This window comes from Capsicum annuum, chromosome 11 (assembly GCF_002878395.1).
Source record: "Capsicum annuum cultivar UCD-10X-F1 chromosome 11, UCD10Xv1.1, whole genome shotgun sequence".
NCBI classification, from domain to species: domain Eukaryota; kingdom Viridiplantae; phylum Streptophyta; class Magnoliopsida; order Solanales; family Solanaceae; genus Capsicum; species Capsicum annuum.
Window position 1 is genome coordinate 20,815,519 of NC_061121.1, and position 16,142 is coordinate 20,831,660.

The window sequence follows — 16,142 nt, forward strand, 5'->3', positions numbered from 1 at the left end:
TAGGCGTTCCTGGGCTTGGTTTGTGTATGGGGTCAACACCTGTGTCTCTAGTGTCAATACCCTAATTCTGTGTTAGGGAATCAAATTACGGGGTCGGGGTCAAGTCCATCAATGTGTTTACCCGGATTATACCTAAAATGCTCATTAGATGATCTGCTTTCTGATAAATTGTTTTCAATTGCAATATTATGCAGCAATACCAGCCTGGTTACACTGTTCCTCCGCGAACTGTGGCTGAGGAGACAATTATTGATATTGGGTGAGTTCACCTTTCATTTGTTTCTGTTCATCTCTCTCTCTCTTTTTCTGTAAGCTTTTCAATTCAAACAAGCCATGATTAGCTAGTTGTGCAGAAATTAGTCATGAGGCATGGCACTTTTTACATTCTTTTTATTTTTACATTCTTTTACAGACCCCCTAACAACAAACAGAGTTACCGGTAATTTTGTCTACAAATGCTCACACGGATGAAAGAAATAACCTAGTGTTTTTTGACTTCGATTTGAATTATAGAGATTTTGTGCCTCTCCCCCACTTCATTGATAATTAGGGAACTTAAGGGTGCACGTTTCATAATTCTTAAACTAATTTTAAACCTTCATATTTTGGTGCAGGGGAGGATGGCAAATCTCTGGTACTCCTTTGGATTTACATGATCCTCGTGTCTTGGCAATTGCAGAGGCTGAACATCAACTCTTGGAAGCTGAATATGAGGATTACAATTCTGCAAATGCAAGTGGCGCGGCATTCTGCCGATCCGCTGCTTTAATTGTAAGCATTTTCCTAAGATAATAACTGTGAGCCTCTTTTGCCTCATTTACTTTTTGGTTCCCCTTGAAGCAGCAGGCAAATGCTCCTTGGTTGAATTTCAGTCAAAAGAATACACTAATCCGATTCAAGTTTTGCTTGTCTAACTGAATTTTCAAATAACCAAATGATGAGCAAGAACAAAAAATGTTTTTACAGATACAAATGTTTCTTTTCCCACTGTGCTTAAATGTTTTTTATTTCTGGACTTCAACTTCTCACACTTTAATTGGTTTTGAAAAAGAATTGTGAAGAGATACCAATCAAAATGCAGAGTTCAATTCAAGCTTTTATATGCCTGAAATCGCCTAGGCTTTCTTCAGGATATGAAAGTGTCTCAAATTGCTGGTGATCTTGTTGGAGGGAGGTAATTTAGACACATGACATGACACAACTTCAGCTTAATGTGGACGGAAAAGGCATTTTCCAATTAACTACATTTTTTGAGCTGATATTGGAAACAACCTCTCTACCTCACAAAGGTAGGGGTAGGGTTCTGTGTCCATCTTAACCTTCCCAGACTTCCACTGTTGTATATATAGACCATTTTGTATACGGTATAGTTGTTTCGTCCTTATCTTTTAGTCTATTAGCCCTTCCCCACTCTGCCCACAATTCCACGACTGTCCAGCCTTAAATGTTTATTTTCATTGACAGTTAATGGCTCTTCTACTCTTGCGCCATGCATTACCAATGACAGATACGGATGGAGACGATGATGATCCAACTGCTTTCTTTTCTGTAAGTTGGCTCTATATATACCTATATGTTTCTCATTAAAAAGTTTTTTCTTCTCAACGGTGGATCTCATTGATTCATCTCTGCAGCTTTTCTTGCTTCGGGCAGTTGGCTTTCTTTTACCCTGCTACATCATGCTATGGGCCATCAGCATTTTGCAGCAACGCAGGCAAAGAGAGGTGGGTGCCAACCACCTTTTGCTGGTCCTTTATCTATAAATTGTTTTCGAGAAAGAGAGATGTGCATGTTTATTTAGTTTTTACTGATTGAAAAACTCGTATGAGAGCAGGAAGCTGCAGCATTGGCAGCAACACAATTTGCAGTCGTGGTACACTCTGGACAGCCGAGAGGTCTACAGTTTACCATAGCATCAGCTGCACCAGCTACACCAGCGGCGTCCGCTTCTGTGGACCACGTTTAAACAACAAGAGGAGATCGCGCTTGATCTCTTAAATGAAAACTAAGTGCTGCCTTATGCTTGATTTGTTTTATCTGTGTTGTAGACAAATAGCACCATCTCATCTTTTATTCAAAAAAAATCAATGTCACTAAGCTGTATATTAATCGTTTCATATTTATTATATCTATGTATGACATTTTTGATTAACCTTTCTCGTACCCATACAGACTTAGTCTTATTATTCTAGATTACACATAAAAAACATTCTAGCATCTAGCTTTAATTAATTTTTAATCTGTTAAAGTAGTACGGAGTGTTTAAATGTGTCATTTCTAACAAAGTGTTAAAGTGACAAACAATATTTTAAGGGGATGTTAATAACATATATAGTGCTACATTTCATCCTGGAGCTATTTCAATAAATAGTCTAATTCTAAAGGTTAAAATGGACTATATTTTTTTCAAGAAAAGTTCATTTATTTCAAGTTGAAGCACTGGTGATGACAAGGGCACAATTTATTTGTACAATAATCTAACCTTAAAGGTTAAAATGACCATTTTTGCACGAAGAATTTGAATATTCCTTCTTTCATTTCACCCTGGAGCTATTTGAACAAATCGTCTAATTCTAAAGGTCAAATGGATTATTTTTTCTCGAAGAAAAGTTTATTTATTTCACCCTGAAGCTCTGATGATGGCAAGGGCACAATTTATTTATACTATAATTTAACCTTAAAGGTTAAAATAACCATATTTTCTCGAAGAATTTAAATATTTCTCCTTTCATTTCACCTGGGAACTATTTGAACAAATAATTCTAAAGATTAAAATGGACTATTTTTTTCGAAGGAGAGTTTATTTATTTCACGTTGAAGCTCGACAAGGGCACAATTTATTTGTACAATAATCTAATCTTAAAGGTTAAAATGACCATTTTTGCCCAAAGAATTTAAATATTCCTCCTTTCGTTTCACCCTGGAGCTATTTGAACAAATCGTCTAACTCTAAAGGTTAAAATGGACTATTTTTTCTCGAAGAAAAGTCTATTTATTTGAACCTTGGAGCTGTGATGATGGCAAGGACACAATTTATTTGTATAATGATTTAATATTAAAAAATGACCTTTTTTGCTGGAAGAATTTGAATATTCCTTTTCATTTCACCCCGAAGCTAATTTGAACAAACCATCTAATTCTAAATGTTAAAATGGACTATTTTTTCTCAAAGAAAAATTAACCATGTTTTCTCGAATAATTTGAATCTTCCTCCTTTTATTTCACCCTGGAGCTATTTGAATAAATAGTCTAATTCATAAAGGTTAAAATGGACTTTTTTCAAGAGAAAGTTCATTTATTTCACGTTGAAGCTCAGATTTGTCCGAAGAATTTGAATATTCCTCCTTTCATTTTACCCTAAAGCTATTTAAACAAATTTCACCCTGGAGCTGATGATGGCGAAGGCACATTTTATTTGTACAATAATTTAATTTTAAAGGTTAAAATGACCGTTTTTGCTCTAAGAATTTGAATATTCCTTTTCATTTCACCCTAGAACTATTTGAACAAACCGTCTAATTCTAAAGGTTAAAAATGAACTAATTTTTCTCATAGAAAAGTTCATTCATTTCACCCTGGAGCTCTGATGATGGCGAAGGCATAATTTATTTATATAATAATTTAATCTTAAAGGTTAAAATGACCATTTTTGCTCTAAGAAATTGAATATTTCCTTCCATTTCACCTTGAAGTTATTTAAACAAATTGTCTAATTCTAAAGGTTAAAAATGGACTAATTTTTTTCAAGTTCATTCATTTCACCCCGGAGCTTTGATGATGGGGAAGGCACAATTTATTTATTGTAACGACAAAGCTGGAGGCAATATTGAGCACAATCAAATTTATTACTCAAAATTATCAACATATGAAAAAGTGAGTGCAATGACCCAATGAAGATTAATGTTGAACAAAATGTGTTGAAATCCTTATCAGTCTTATCATAATTCCCTTTATCATCCTAAATTAACAGTCATTTTTAGCTACAAATAATTGTTACTTTGGGAATTTAATATTAAAGGTGATAATTAGTTTCAATTATACTCTTAAGGGTACAATATATATATTTTTAAAATCAATCTACTTTATTAAAATAAGGATGATTTATTAAACAGTGTTTTTATATTGATTATTTTTTCTAATAGGCATGAAAAAAGTTAAAACAACAATTTGAAGAAATAGTAAATATGAGTAACGTTTCTCGCCTATAAAATAAGAGTGGAAAGGGAAAGGATATCCTACGGGTTGGATTACCCGTGTGTCAAGGGATAAATCCTATTTGAAATGGATAATGTAAGTTTATCAAATGCTCGATAAACCGCTACATTACAGTGCATAAAATATGTTCATCAACAAAGTTTATTAATGGTCAAAAGCTTATTAATTTAATCCAAATTGGTTTAAAATGAGAAGAACTCCTCACAAACTTAACTAATATCACTATCTAAATTCACTAATCTTGTGACTTACATTTCTTTTTAAGGTTTTCGAGGGTTAAGAAGGAGTGGTAATTTTTTAGGATTTGAGAATATAAAAAAGTTGTCCATGTTATAGGATCAAATTTTATACAACCAAATACCATATTAAAGTAGAGCAAAGCATCTTCTTTAAATACTTCAATTTTTTTTGGGTAAACATTCTCTTTGCAGTGTCCCACTCCTTGTCGTTCAAATTTTAAGCTTTAACAAAGATTGTCTTTGAGCCCACTAATTATCTAAAGCTTGGTGTTTTATAACATTAATTTATGTCTTAAATCATTTAAAATGTTTATGTCCTTGTCTTGCTTAACAGATAAGTACTCTGTTCTGTTTGGTAGGATTTCTTGTCTACACTAATTATACAAAAGAGACGAATTCAAAATTTTAAGCTGATTATACAATAAAAAGGACATATATCAAGTAATCTTGGTTAGGGGCGACGCTACGGGGATGCAAGAGGTTCCATCCGAATCTCATTTACTGGACTTTTTTTTTTGTTTAAAAGCGGGAGAGGTTATAAGATGAGAATCGAACCTTCACCGATAAGGCGAAAATTCACCAATATATATATATATATAGACACATACATACTTGTTGAATTTACTTCGTTATAATGATATGCTACTCTGACTCTCGCATAGCTAACACTACCATGACGCTCAAGAATATGCTGCATTGATGTTACATGCAAACCGTCTTACCACATTCTTCCTAGGGACCTATTATCTCTTTCTTTTACGAGTTCTGGTTATGAAAAAAAGGAATCGACAAGAAGATGTCAGTAACACTGATTAGTGAAATTCTGATTTCGTCGTTGATCTTAGTTGTCAATTAGTTGAGAGGACAATCTTGATTGGAATATGGATCCAATCTTCTTCTCCAAATTAGTAAAAAGCTCCTAAGGGCATAGGACGAAATCATGAAAGCCCCTTCAAGATTCTCAACTTTAAGACAAGAGTATATGTATTAAGTATGCCAACTTTGAGTTAGAAAATGTGCAGTACAAGCAAATTAATAGGTCCCTTTGTGCACATAAACCTTTTATTATTGTGCTTTGTATTAGTTTGACTGCGTACAAAATTTAAAAAAAATGTGAATTTACATGTCCATTGAGGGAGTAAATTGCATCCAATCGACAAGTTCTTCATTCCTAGCCTATTTGGATCGACTTCTATTAAGTGGTTTTAAGTCAAAATAACTTTTAAGTATTTGTATTTAAGCCAAAAATTGTAGGTCCATCCCAGCTCTAAGTCTTAAACACGAGCCATGGCGTGATGATCAATAAAGTAGGTTGAGAATTATAAGATTTCATATTCAAATTAATTTCAGTGAAGATACAAACACTAGATGATTATTTTTTTACGTCCAAATCTTACTGAATAAAATTAACTTATGCAGATGAAAAATAGCAAATACTTTAGAAAAATAATCACCATACACGCAAATCGATTCGAACGCCAAAACTATGAAAAAAGGTTAGAACTTCCAATCATCCTATCACACCTGCTGAGGTATACTACAAAAGCTTTATCTACAATGACGAGACAAAAGGAAAAAAGTGGCAGAGAGCACAATGAAAGTGAAACACAATCCATTCTCTATAACACAAGTTCATAGAGCATTAGAACATGTACTTTAGAATGTTCCAACTTGGATGTGATTTACTAATATTTTATAGAGTTACTGACAAAAAAAAATTTAAACTGTTAACGAATTTCATACGTTAACTATCGGTTGTTCTATTTATTTATTTAAATTATTATTATTTATATATTAAAACATACGTCGAAGTTGATTCGATCAGTAATTCGTTGTTTTCTTTTCCTATTTAAACAATCAAAATCTATCCAATTAGGTATATTTAATATATCGATCGTGGTAATTCATATAGAAAAATATAACAACTGATAATTAAGATGTGAAATTTGCGAAAAAAATTATATTTTTTTAAAATTCTGGATAATTTGCAGCCGTTACAACCTCTGCTCTTTGGGTGAGCATTCTGTGATGAGCACTTTGTGCGCACTAGATAAATCCCCAATGTGTAATGACCTGCAAATCACACAAAATAGAGTATAAATGCACTAGACAAGTTCTGAGCGACAGACTCGACTCAAAAGATATTGAGAAGAGATCAAACTCAAATCACCTGTATGGATAATCACCCTTCAAATCAATTGAGCCATCCTCAAAGACGAAAAAAAAAATTATATTTCCAATGTATTTTATAAATCAAAGCAATATAAAGAAAAAGTTGGTCTGCCTAATTTAACGAGAAAAAAAGAAAATTCAAATTTTAAGAGAAAGTGATACTTGAATTGGGGTTATCTGAAAAGGGAAAATTAAAAAATATACTACTATAAATACTAAAAAGAAAAGTATAAATAAAGAAACAGATTTGGCACAAGAAACCAAGACTGGTATTTTTAGTTTTGCATTGGGAAAAGAGCTTGGAATTCTAAAGTGAGATATCCTACTAATGGAAGTGATGTTCTATTCCCCACATATCTATACCTTTTTTTAATCACATTTTGCTTTATGACTACTGACCCTTTTACCAGTCTTATAGTTTGGCTGCTCAGTCTCTCACCATAAAGATTTTTCTTCCTTAATACCTAAGTAAGGTTTGATTAACAAATACTTAATAGCCCAAATACTAATAGCCATTTTAAGCAAGTATTAAGTTTAACAATTTTGTGGGAATATACTATATATATTATTTGTGTTAAGTTTAATTATATATATCTTTTGAGATAGTCGTGACATTTGAGTCAGCTTGCATACATCTTGACTATTGTCATGTGTATCTGCTACTTCCCACTAGTGTAAGTGTGGGTAATTCGCCCAAGCGGAGAATAAATCACCAAGTATTTTGTTTCTGTTGGAACTTAAAGGTATCTGATTCATGATCTGACATTTACAGAATGAAAAACTTCATTCTCGATTCTACGAGAATTTTTATGAAAGCCTTTCATTTGCTTCTCTTCGATGGAAATTTGATTTTCCCAGAATGTAATACATAGACACAATAGCTTGGCCTCAACTGAGAAATGAGGACTTCAATTTTGAGAATACACGTCTAGACACCTCGACTCGTCTTCACTCTGTCAGTTGTTACAAAATGAACATCTAACCTTCAAAGTGCCACATCAGCATCGATGTCCATGAGACACAATGAGGTGTCCATTCTCAAAATCAGAATATTTAGTTGATAGTTGAGGCCAAATGTCTATATGTATATCCTACAAATAATAGGGGAAACAAGTGAAAAAAGATGCTTAGCTTCTCTTGGATGTTGTTCCAAAGAACCCTTTAATTCATCCTAGTTGGATTCTTTTATAACAGCCTTATTTTTTTGCTTTACTTGCAATATTCATCATTGAAGGTGAATCTAAAAACTCATCTTCAGATTCTGGGACCCTCCAAAATCCCATAAAAAAATCAAGATCACTCAGTATATATATACACATACACACAAGAATAAATCATAGAAACAGGACTCCCAATATTTGAACCTCATTGTCATTCTATATCCTAAAGCCAACTAATATTTTCATTGTCCTGTTTCATATAACAGAACAATGGTTTACATTAGTAATAAGGCATTTGTGTTTCTTGTTTGTATAGGGCTCTTAGTAGTTCTTCCAAAGAACGTTTCCTCACTTACAAGTTTGCACTCACAACAACAGAATGAGCTGATGATGTCGAAGAGTAGGCGTATGCTTAACGGATTAGTTAGAGAGGAGTTGAACACTGGCATCAAATCAGCACCAGCACCAGCAAGTAAAACATTTGATCTGAATGACTCAAGTAAGCGACAAGTTCGAAAAGGATCAGATCCAATTCACAATAGGTCATGAAGGTTTTCTTAACAGGATATTTTGTATATAATCAAAGAGTTATGGGACTTTTCTTTCAATAGCATTCAAGGCCTAGCAACACTGATGTGTTAACATGAACACATGAGAAGTACAATACCAATGATGTCTCTTCAAAATTTCTTCAATTTGCTTTAATATTTTTTTGTTACCTTTAAAAACTTTGATCTTTTCATTAGTTTGAATTCATTATTGCTATAGTTTTTGCACAAGATGTATGATATTTGCTGAGCAAGTTCCTTGTTAAAGATGTGATTCTTGTTTTCTCCTTACAAGAAATTAGAATAGGAGTTGTACTGTCACATTAAAAAAGAACAGTTTGTTACAATTCATATACTCTCTCCTCTTCAATTCGTTTGTCTTGCTTTCCTTTTTAGTCCACTTCAAAAAGAATGTTTCCTTCCTAACTTTCCTTTGACATGTTTAAGGAGCATTTTGGTACATTTTACATATCTTTAGTTTAAGACTGCCGTAAGATTCAAAAACCTTCTTCAGTTTCTTAAACATTGTGTCAAATCACAACTAGATAAAATTGAAATGGAGGGGAGTAGAATGCTCAAAAGTATGGATGTTGGTTCAGCAAGCCTTGTCACCAACTCTGGTAACCAGAATCTGGTACCAGACTTTCCCTCTCAAGTGGTACACTTACATTGCCAGACCTAATGTAAGTGCACCCAACATTACTAAATTTATCCCATCTAGTTCTTCTCTTAAGTTTGAGTAGATTTCAAGAGATTGCAGGTCTTTCGAGTCAACTTTTTTCCGTATGAATTTAGTTAAATCTCCTTTTATACCTTCACTCATCGTAGTTCTCATAACCTGTTGGGCTAAGCCAATCCAAAAACACTTTTAACGTGGTGATATTTTTCAGTACGGACCAAGTCCAAATGATTTTTCCCAAAGGCCCCACACCATTAAGGGTATCCAACACCTTTAAGGTAGCTGCTTCTTTTTCTTCTCTACTAATTGCTATGTGGGACTTTGTTCATATAAATGCAACAATCTCTCTCATGAACTAAGTTCAACATGATTCATGGTTAAAGTGGCGATAAATTGTGTCCCACTCACATCAACCAAGTATTTATGGCAACCAAAGCACATTGGCTTCTTTTTGTGTATGCATCCTCAAAGCTACGTCTAAAGGTAGAAAATTGACCTGCATATTGGTAAAGGCACTAAACTAGGTCCCACGCCACTGTCTCCATGCTCGTCTCGTCAGACCATTGGCTCTAACTCAACCAAGATTACTTGGAATGCTGAACATATTTGTAAGAGAATTACATATTGGGATTTGTGATAAAAGAAAAGTAATTGATTAAAGGTAAAAATTCAGGAAGTTGTATTATCAAAGGGTCTGGTGAATGGGGACCAAACAACATCAATAAAGAAGTAAGATCACTAGTTTAAAAAAGCTATTTAATTTCTGCAATCGACATAGATGTCAGTTTAGTAGGATTAACAAATCTGGTTTACTAGAAGATTTTCCACAAGGAAAATATGCAAATTTGACAAGAAAATTGATTAGAATTATTATGAAAAAAAAAGTCATAAACCAATGCTTACTAGTACTAGTTACTATTAATAGATACAAAGTTGATGTGCAACTAGTATTGGCCTGAGCAAGAAGCTTGGGCAGGTATTCTATTTGTAACACTGGCATGTTTGTGACTTTTTACCAGTTCGACTCATCAAAAATGTCACAGGTTGCATGTCAGATCCTCCGAGCAGCGCATTTTTGGAGAATTCAACAAGGGTGCAGCAATATTTTTGAAGAATCTGAGCAACATAGTTTTTTTACATGCCCCTAAAACCTACCATGATTCAGTTAAGCTTCTTTTGTGCTATATATTTTTCTGAATTTCCATCAGTTGTGTCAAAATTCTAAAATAAATGTGCAAAAGATGCAAAAAAAAAAAAAACATTAAAAAAATGCTTCATTAGACCAGTCAATAAAGGTACAATAAGAGTAGTTGATCCCCACCTTTTCCAGTAAAAAAAAGAAGCTTCTTTGAAACAGTGAGTTTCATCAGAAATGATGAACAGAGGAAACTGAAGCTTCTATTACAATGGATACACCTATATCTTCTTGAATTTTAAGTTTGCAACAGAAGAATTGTGAAAGCAGTAGTACTTTGCGTTGCTTGTATGAGGCGAAATTGAAGGAAAACTGCAGTTATGTAACTATCTAATCTCCTCTACAGATTCTGAGCTGATATCGAAGAGTCAGCATATGCTCAAGTGATTTGTTACAAAGGAATTGAACACAGATTTCAAATCAACACCAGTAAGAAAATCTTTTGATTGAAGTACCTCAAACAAGAGAAGAATTCGTAAAGGATCAGATCCTCCAAAAACATTTGACCTTCTCATCAGTTTAAACTCATTATTGCTTAGTTTGTTCATATTGAAAATTAAAACAATATGAGGCCAATTACACAGATGGACGCTCAAACTTTGCATGAAATGTTAATTGCACTTCTAAACTATCTCAGTGATCATTTTGACACTTCTGCTAAGAGAAAGTTCAAGTTAACCAAAAAAAAGAAAAAGAAGCACCCCTACATGTGTGAACAGGAAATACCAATTCTCTCAATGCCTAGTGCGTAAGGCACACGCTCCGAACCATGGAGCCACAAGACGGCTGACTGATCGATGCATAAGGTTCACCAAAGTTAATTGTTGTGTCCAAAATACTAGATAGAACCTTATGTCCCAGCTTACAGTAACCAGATCCTTCACCTTCTTTTAAAATCATCTGCAAAGCCAAACAATTTGTGGATGTAGTCATTACAACCAATCATCTTGCCTTGCCTTAACTAACGAATATATAGCAGGAGGGTATTTCCTACTTAATTGTTTATATATGAAAGGACTAGGATTTGATGAGTTTATCCACCTATCATTGGTCGTGTTAAACAAGGTTTCAAACAAAAGGAATAGTTAGTAAGAGGCAACTTTTTATAGCAATGAAAATGCATTTAACAGAGTCTAAGAATGAGACTAAGTGTAGTATTTTGTCAATAGTGTACTTGAATTATGATTCTTGATGATGAGCTTGAAATTATTATTTTGATTAATTTCAACTCGTGTTTCTCGAATAAGCCCGGCTGATTCGACAACAGATTCGTTGCACTTCTCTACCTCAATGTACTTTTAGAGAAAGGATATTGCTAAAACAAGAAGGAATTTCCGTAAGTTTTTGACAGAAATGCAAAATCATGCTTTCAAGGTCAGGAAATGCAGACAATCCAGTCTTTAAGACTGACATAGTTTACTAGTTTCAAGAATTTGAGTTTGGAGAACCTCACTTTCCATTTTTCATCCTCAAATTAAACAAGGTGTCAAACAAAAGGAATAGTAAGAGGCAATTTTTATAGCAATGAAAATGCATTTAATAGAATTTAAGATGAGACTAAATGTATTATTTTCTCCTTAGTGTACCTGAGTTATGATCCTTGATGACGAGCTCAAAATCATTATTTTGATAATCTTCAACTTTTGTTTCTTGGATAAACTTGGCTGAGTCGACAACCGATTCGTTGCAATTATCTACCTCAATGTACTTCAGAGAACAGATTTCTGTGAAACAAGAAGGGATCTTCGTGAGTAATTGACAACAATGCACAACCAAGTGTTCAAGGTTAGGAAGTGCATCATCAGAGGCAGTCCATTCTTTAAGACTTAAACAATTTACTAGTTTCAAGACTTTGAGTTGAAATAACTCGTCATCCACTTTCCATTCTTCATTCTCAAATTCAACAGAAGTGAGTTCAAGTGTCTGAATATTCGGGAGCCGATAAATGTTTGATAAGTGTTGAACACCCAGTTTAAAGAAGGATACTTTCAACTTTTTGAGATTTGACGCGGAGATGCATATAAGATATGGTAGGACTTTTACAGACTGATCACCGAAAATGTCTAGCACCTCAAGCTGTGTTGGAAATTCCAGTACAGGGAATTGACCACTTCTCATACCCTTAAATTTGCATCTCAGTTCCCGAATGTTAGGTGTTTTTCTCAGCAGCGACTCCGCATCCTCTACACAAGAAAAATATGGAGTGGAAAGGGTTCCCAGATTATATAGTTTTGAGGAGTCTTCGAGCAATTCTTCTACACAAGAAAAATATGGAGTGGAAAGGGTTCCCAGATTATATAGTTTTGAGGAGTCTTCGAGCAATTCTTCTGAAGTGAAGTAGGGGGAAACGTGCAGATGCCTCAATTTACCCACCTTCCAAATTGTAAAGGGTACTGACAAATATCCTTCTATTCGATTGACTATCAAGGTTTCAAGGTTCCACAACTTGTCTATGGATGACGAAATTGACTCTTGAGAAGTTCGTGCAGCAAAGTATCTCAAGTAGACCATGTCAGTTGGGAAAGAATCAATCATAGTGAACTCCAAATCCAATACTCTTAGAAACCTAAAATCGTGAAACATATCTGCGGCTTGAGCAATTGAAGAGGATGCATCAGTGTTAGCTTCCCTGAACAGTACAGAGCTAACAAGTGAGCAAGAAGAACTCCATTTTACAAGATCATCAACTTCCGCATAGAAGGCCAGTCGACGTTGAGCAAGCTGCTTGGGAGAATAAACATATCCTTGGGGCCTAGGATAAAGAAAATAGTACAATAGTAAGATTTATTTTCAAAAATCACTTCATTACCTTATTGATTGAACAAAGAAAGTTACCTCTGTATCCTTTGTATAAGGTTCTCCGTATGTGCTCTTGCTTTGCAGAAATGAAACAAGATATCATGAATGCGACATACTTTGACCTTACCACCATAACTCCTCTTAGCAAGCATCACTAGATTACTTTCAACAAGATTCTTCAAGTAACCTTCTGCTATGTCTTCCAAACTCTTGTGTTCGTCACCTTTCACAAACCCTTCTCCAATCCATAACAATGTTAACTTTGAAATGTTAATTTCTTCCTGATCTGAAAACATTCCAAAGTAAAGAAAGCATGACTTTAAATGATACGGCAAATCCTGATAACTTTGTTCTATAATGTTCTCTGGGTAACAGGGAATTTCAGAACCTAAACTCCTGGCCACTTGCTTCCAACATTGTTCTGCCCTTTCCTTCCTTGCGAGTATACACGCCACAAAAACAATTGAAAGAGGCAGCCCTCCACACTTTCTTGCTATCTTTCGTCCAACTTTTTCAAGGAGAGGGGAGCAGAATCCTTCACCAAATACTTTCTTTTTTAGTAACATCCAACTTTCACCATCATCAAGCATGCGAAGACAAAGGGGTTCACTAAGTAATTTAACATTGTTGGCAACATTATAGTGTCGCGTTGTTAGAAGAATTCGGCTTCCATTATTGGTATCGCAGAAGCACGGTTCTAAATCATCCCACGCCCGAGCATCTGGGACGTCATCAAGGAGAATAAGATATCTTCCGGTATGTAAAATTTTGCGAAGCATTGCTGCTAAATCATTAGTCTTTTTACTAAGAAGAGAACTCTCATCTATAGAAACATGTAGCATCTCCAAAATAGACAGTAACCGTTCCCTCCTTGAATGTGCTGAAGACATGTAACATCGTGCATGGACATCAAAGTGACGGACAACTGATTTATCTAAAAAGAGTCTGTTGGCCAAGGCTGTCTTTCCCGCTCCAGGCATGCCAACGATTGAGATGATATCTCGCTTTTTGGATCCTCCTGTAAGTTGGCGTATTAGTGTTCCAATTTCATCCTCAAAGCCTACAATTTCGTCATCAATCCTCAGAGTTCTTGCCAATACTGATGACGTATGAGAAGTGCCAATATCCATGGGATCATGTGACACTGAGTCATCCTCAAGAACTGGGATCTTTGCTAGCTCTGCTCTAATCTCCTCTATGAGTTCCAAGAGCCAGAGCATAAGACACCAGTCAGGAACTTTATTGCTTACACAACCATCGACGATATATTCTACCTCATACGCTTTGCTAATCAGTAGTGCCACAGAATTCTGAAGTTTTTTGTGTCTTTTTTCTGCAACAAACCTGAGAATAGATCGGAATCCATCCAATACTGTTTGAATCATTTGAAGTTGAGTCTTGACATAAGCAAGTGCAACTGGATAACGTTCTTGTAATTCCTTCAGGTTGTTTAACACGAAATCTACATAGCCTATTCCATGAATCCTTGGCAAACTAGATTGGAACTCCTTCCGGATGATGAGGTAGATCAATCTCTTGATACGCTGAATGATACCTGGCAAATCAAGAGTCACTTCCTGCAATGCTACATCTTCATATAACGAGTAAACAAGAAGTCCAGAATCAACCACCACCGCGTCAATATCTTGAAGGTGAAATTCAAGATTTTGTATGGACAATTGGACGAGATTCTTAATCAAGAGCCCTAGCATCTCCTCAAGGACTGCAATTTGATCAATTGAAGCAACTATGCGACTAGGATTACAAATAGTTGGTACCTCTTTCAAGTTGTGCTGGAGAGTCTCCACAAAGCCAGCTACACAATCAGCTGCATTCTCAATTTGGATAATCGGATGCCTTACAGCTTGCAGGACATCAATATAGATCTTACGAACGCCTGGATGAATGGGCTTAATCTTCATCTGCAGAAGATCAGAAAGTAAATTGTTCATTTCTTGATTTTCACAGCCACCATTGCTCGGGAAATACAACCAGGCAATCATTGCTGCGCGACCAACTACATCTAAAACGTGAGTGAAGAAAACATGTTGGCTTTTCGGCTCTATGGATCTTTCCGAAACAAAACAGACAAAACTCCTCAATAACTTCAACTCCTTAAAGACATCTCCCAGTTCTCCAACAAACTCAGCCAGATTCAAAATGACAGTATCAATGAATTCAATTACGAATTTGGGAGTATGGATACCATCTTTATTGGATAATACTAACTGGATAGCTCTGATTTCCAACTTAGTGATCAGAATCTTTTCGTGTATCCGAGAGATAACGCGATCAACATGATTGATCTTGCTGACTTTTATGAGGTCAATGGCAGAATCTTGAAACAAAGCTTGAACTTTGTGTGTGACATCAAGCTTGTCTGATAGATCTGTGAAGCTCTGCAAGCTTAGGAAAATATGAAGGAATTCGAAATCCCTATTAAGGAACTTGATTCGAGACTTTGAAGTTTCCGGCATGTCTGATTCCCATCGAACTGCAATCTGTTGCAGCGTTTCAATGAGATGATTTTTGTCTGGATACACCATTCTGCCTCTTTCTCAGAAGTAGTGCTAACTGCTAATAATTGCTGCAGTGAAATTGAAGTGCTAGGGGATGAAAGAAGCAAGGGGTTGAACTTCAGATGAGAGGTTTATAGGATATGGTCTCCAGTTGAGAGGTTTATATTTGAGAGAGGTAATGAAGGTTAGATAATTTAGGACTTAATAATTTCAGTATCCTTAGACACTAATTACAGTTTCTTTTTAATATAGAAAACTTTGGCTTCAGATCGAGAATTTTAAAATAAGAATTATAGTGTTATTAGATTTGTATTCTTATGATAATATGGGTGTCATTAGAACCGTAATCTTATGGAGTATCTTTACATAAGGGAAAGTTTGTTAATTGACGCTTGACTTAGGTTTGAGGCAAGTTAAGTCTTTCCTTAGACTCTTTTTCAAAGTGCTTGTTTTGCTAGTTATGTGTAATGAGAAGAATGGGAAATGGGGGCCTCTATAGGTGATTGTGACGAGCACCTATGCGGGTACCGGTGTTGTTTGAGGCTAAGTTGTTTGGGCTCTCCAAAAATATTGCTGCACCAGTGTCAGATCCTTCAAAATAGTGTTTTGGAGGATC

General features: G+C 35.1%; 2 protein-coding genes across 5 annotated transcripts in view; one reads left to right on the plus strand and one right to left on the minus strand.

The window, feature by feature from the left end:
- LOC107848229 overlaps nucleotides 1-2,152 on the plus strand; it is a 9,547-nt gene extending 7,395 nt beyond the window's left edge. Inside the window, exons 4-8 of the mRNA XM_016692937.2 lie at nucleotides 195-259; nucleotides 615-771; nucleotides 1,465-1,548; nucleotides 1,635-1,724; nucleotides 1,835-2,152. Of these exons, the coding sequence (XP_016548423.1) occupies nucleotides 195-259; nucleotides 615-771; nucleotides 1,465-1,548; nucleotides 1,635-1,724; nucleotides 1,835-1,966 (528 nt within the window). The 3' untranslated portion in view covers nucleotides 1,967-2,152. The remainder of the gene's footprint in view (nucleotides 1-194; nucleotides 260-614; nucleotides 772-1,464; nucleotides 1,549-1,634; nucleotides 1,725-1,834) is intronic.
- A 4,169-nt stretch (nucleotides 2,153-6,321) lies between these two features.
- On the minus strand, nucleotides 6,322-15,820 carry LOC107847858 (putative late blight resistance protein homolog R1B-12). 4 transcript variants are annotated; one of them, XM_047399615.1, is made up of 4 exons: nucleotides 13,044-15,738; nucleotides 12,539-12,960; nucleotides 11,795-12,466; nucleotides 6,322-6,527 (listed from the first exon to the last, which is right to left on the minus strand). In XM_047399615.1, exons 1-4 carry the CDS (start codon nucleotides 15,551-15,553, stop codon nucleotides 6,337-6,339), a joined length of 3,795 nt encoding a protein of 1,264 aa, XP_047255571.1. In that variant the 5' UTR covers nucleotides 15,554-15,738; the 3' UTR covers nucleotides 6,322-6,336. The 4 variants fall into 4 exon arrangements, with proteins under 4 accessions (XP_047255571.1, XP_047255570.1, XP_047255569.1 ...); XM_047399614.1 differs by having other exon boundaries at nucleotides 11,795-12,433; nucleotides 12,506-12,960; XM_047399613.1 differs by having other exon boundaries at nucleotides 11,795-12,960; nucleotides 13,044-15,820.
- Between the last annotated feature and the right edge of the window lie 322 nt (nucleotides 15,821-16,142).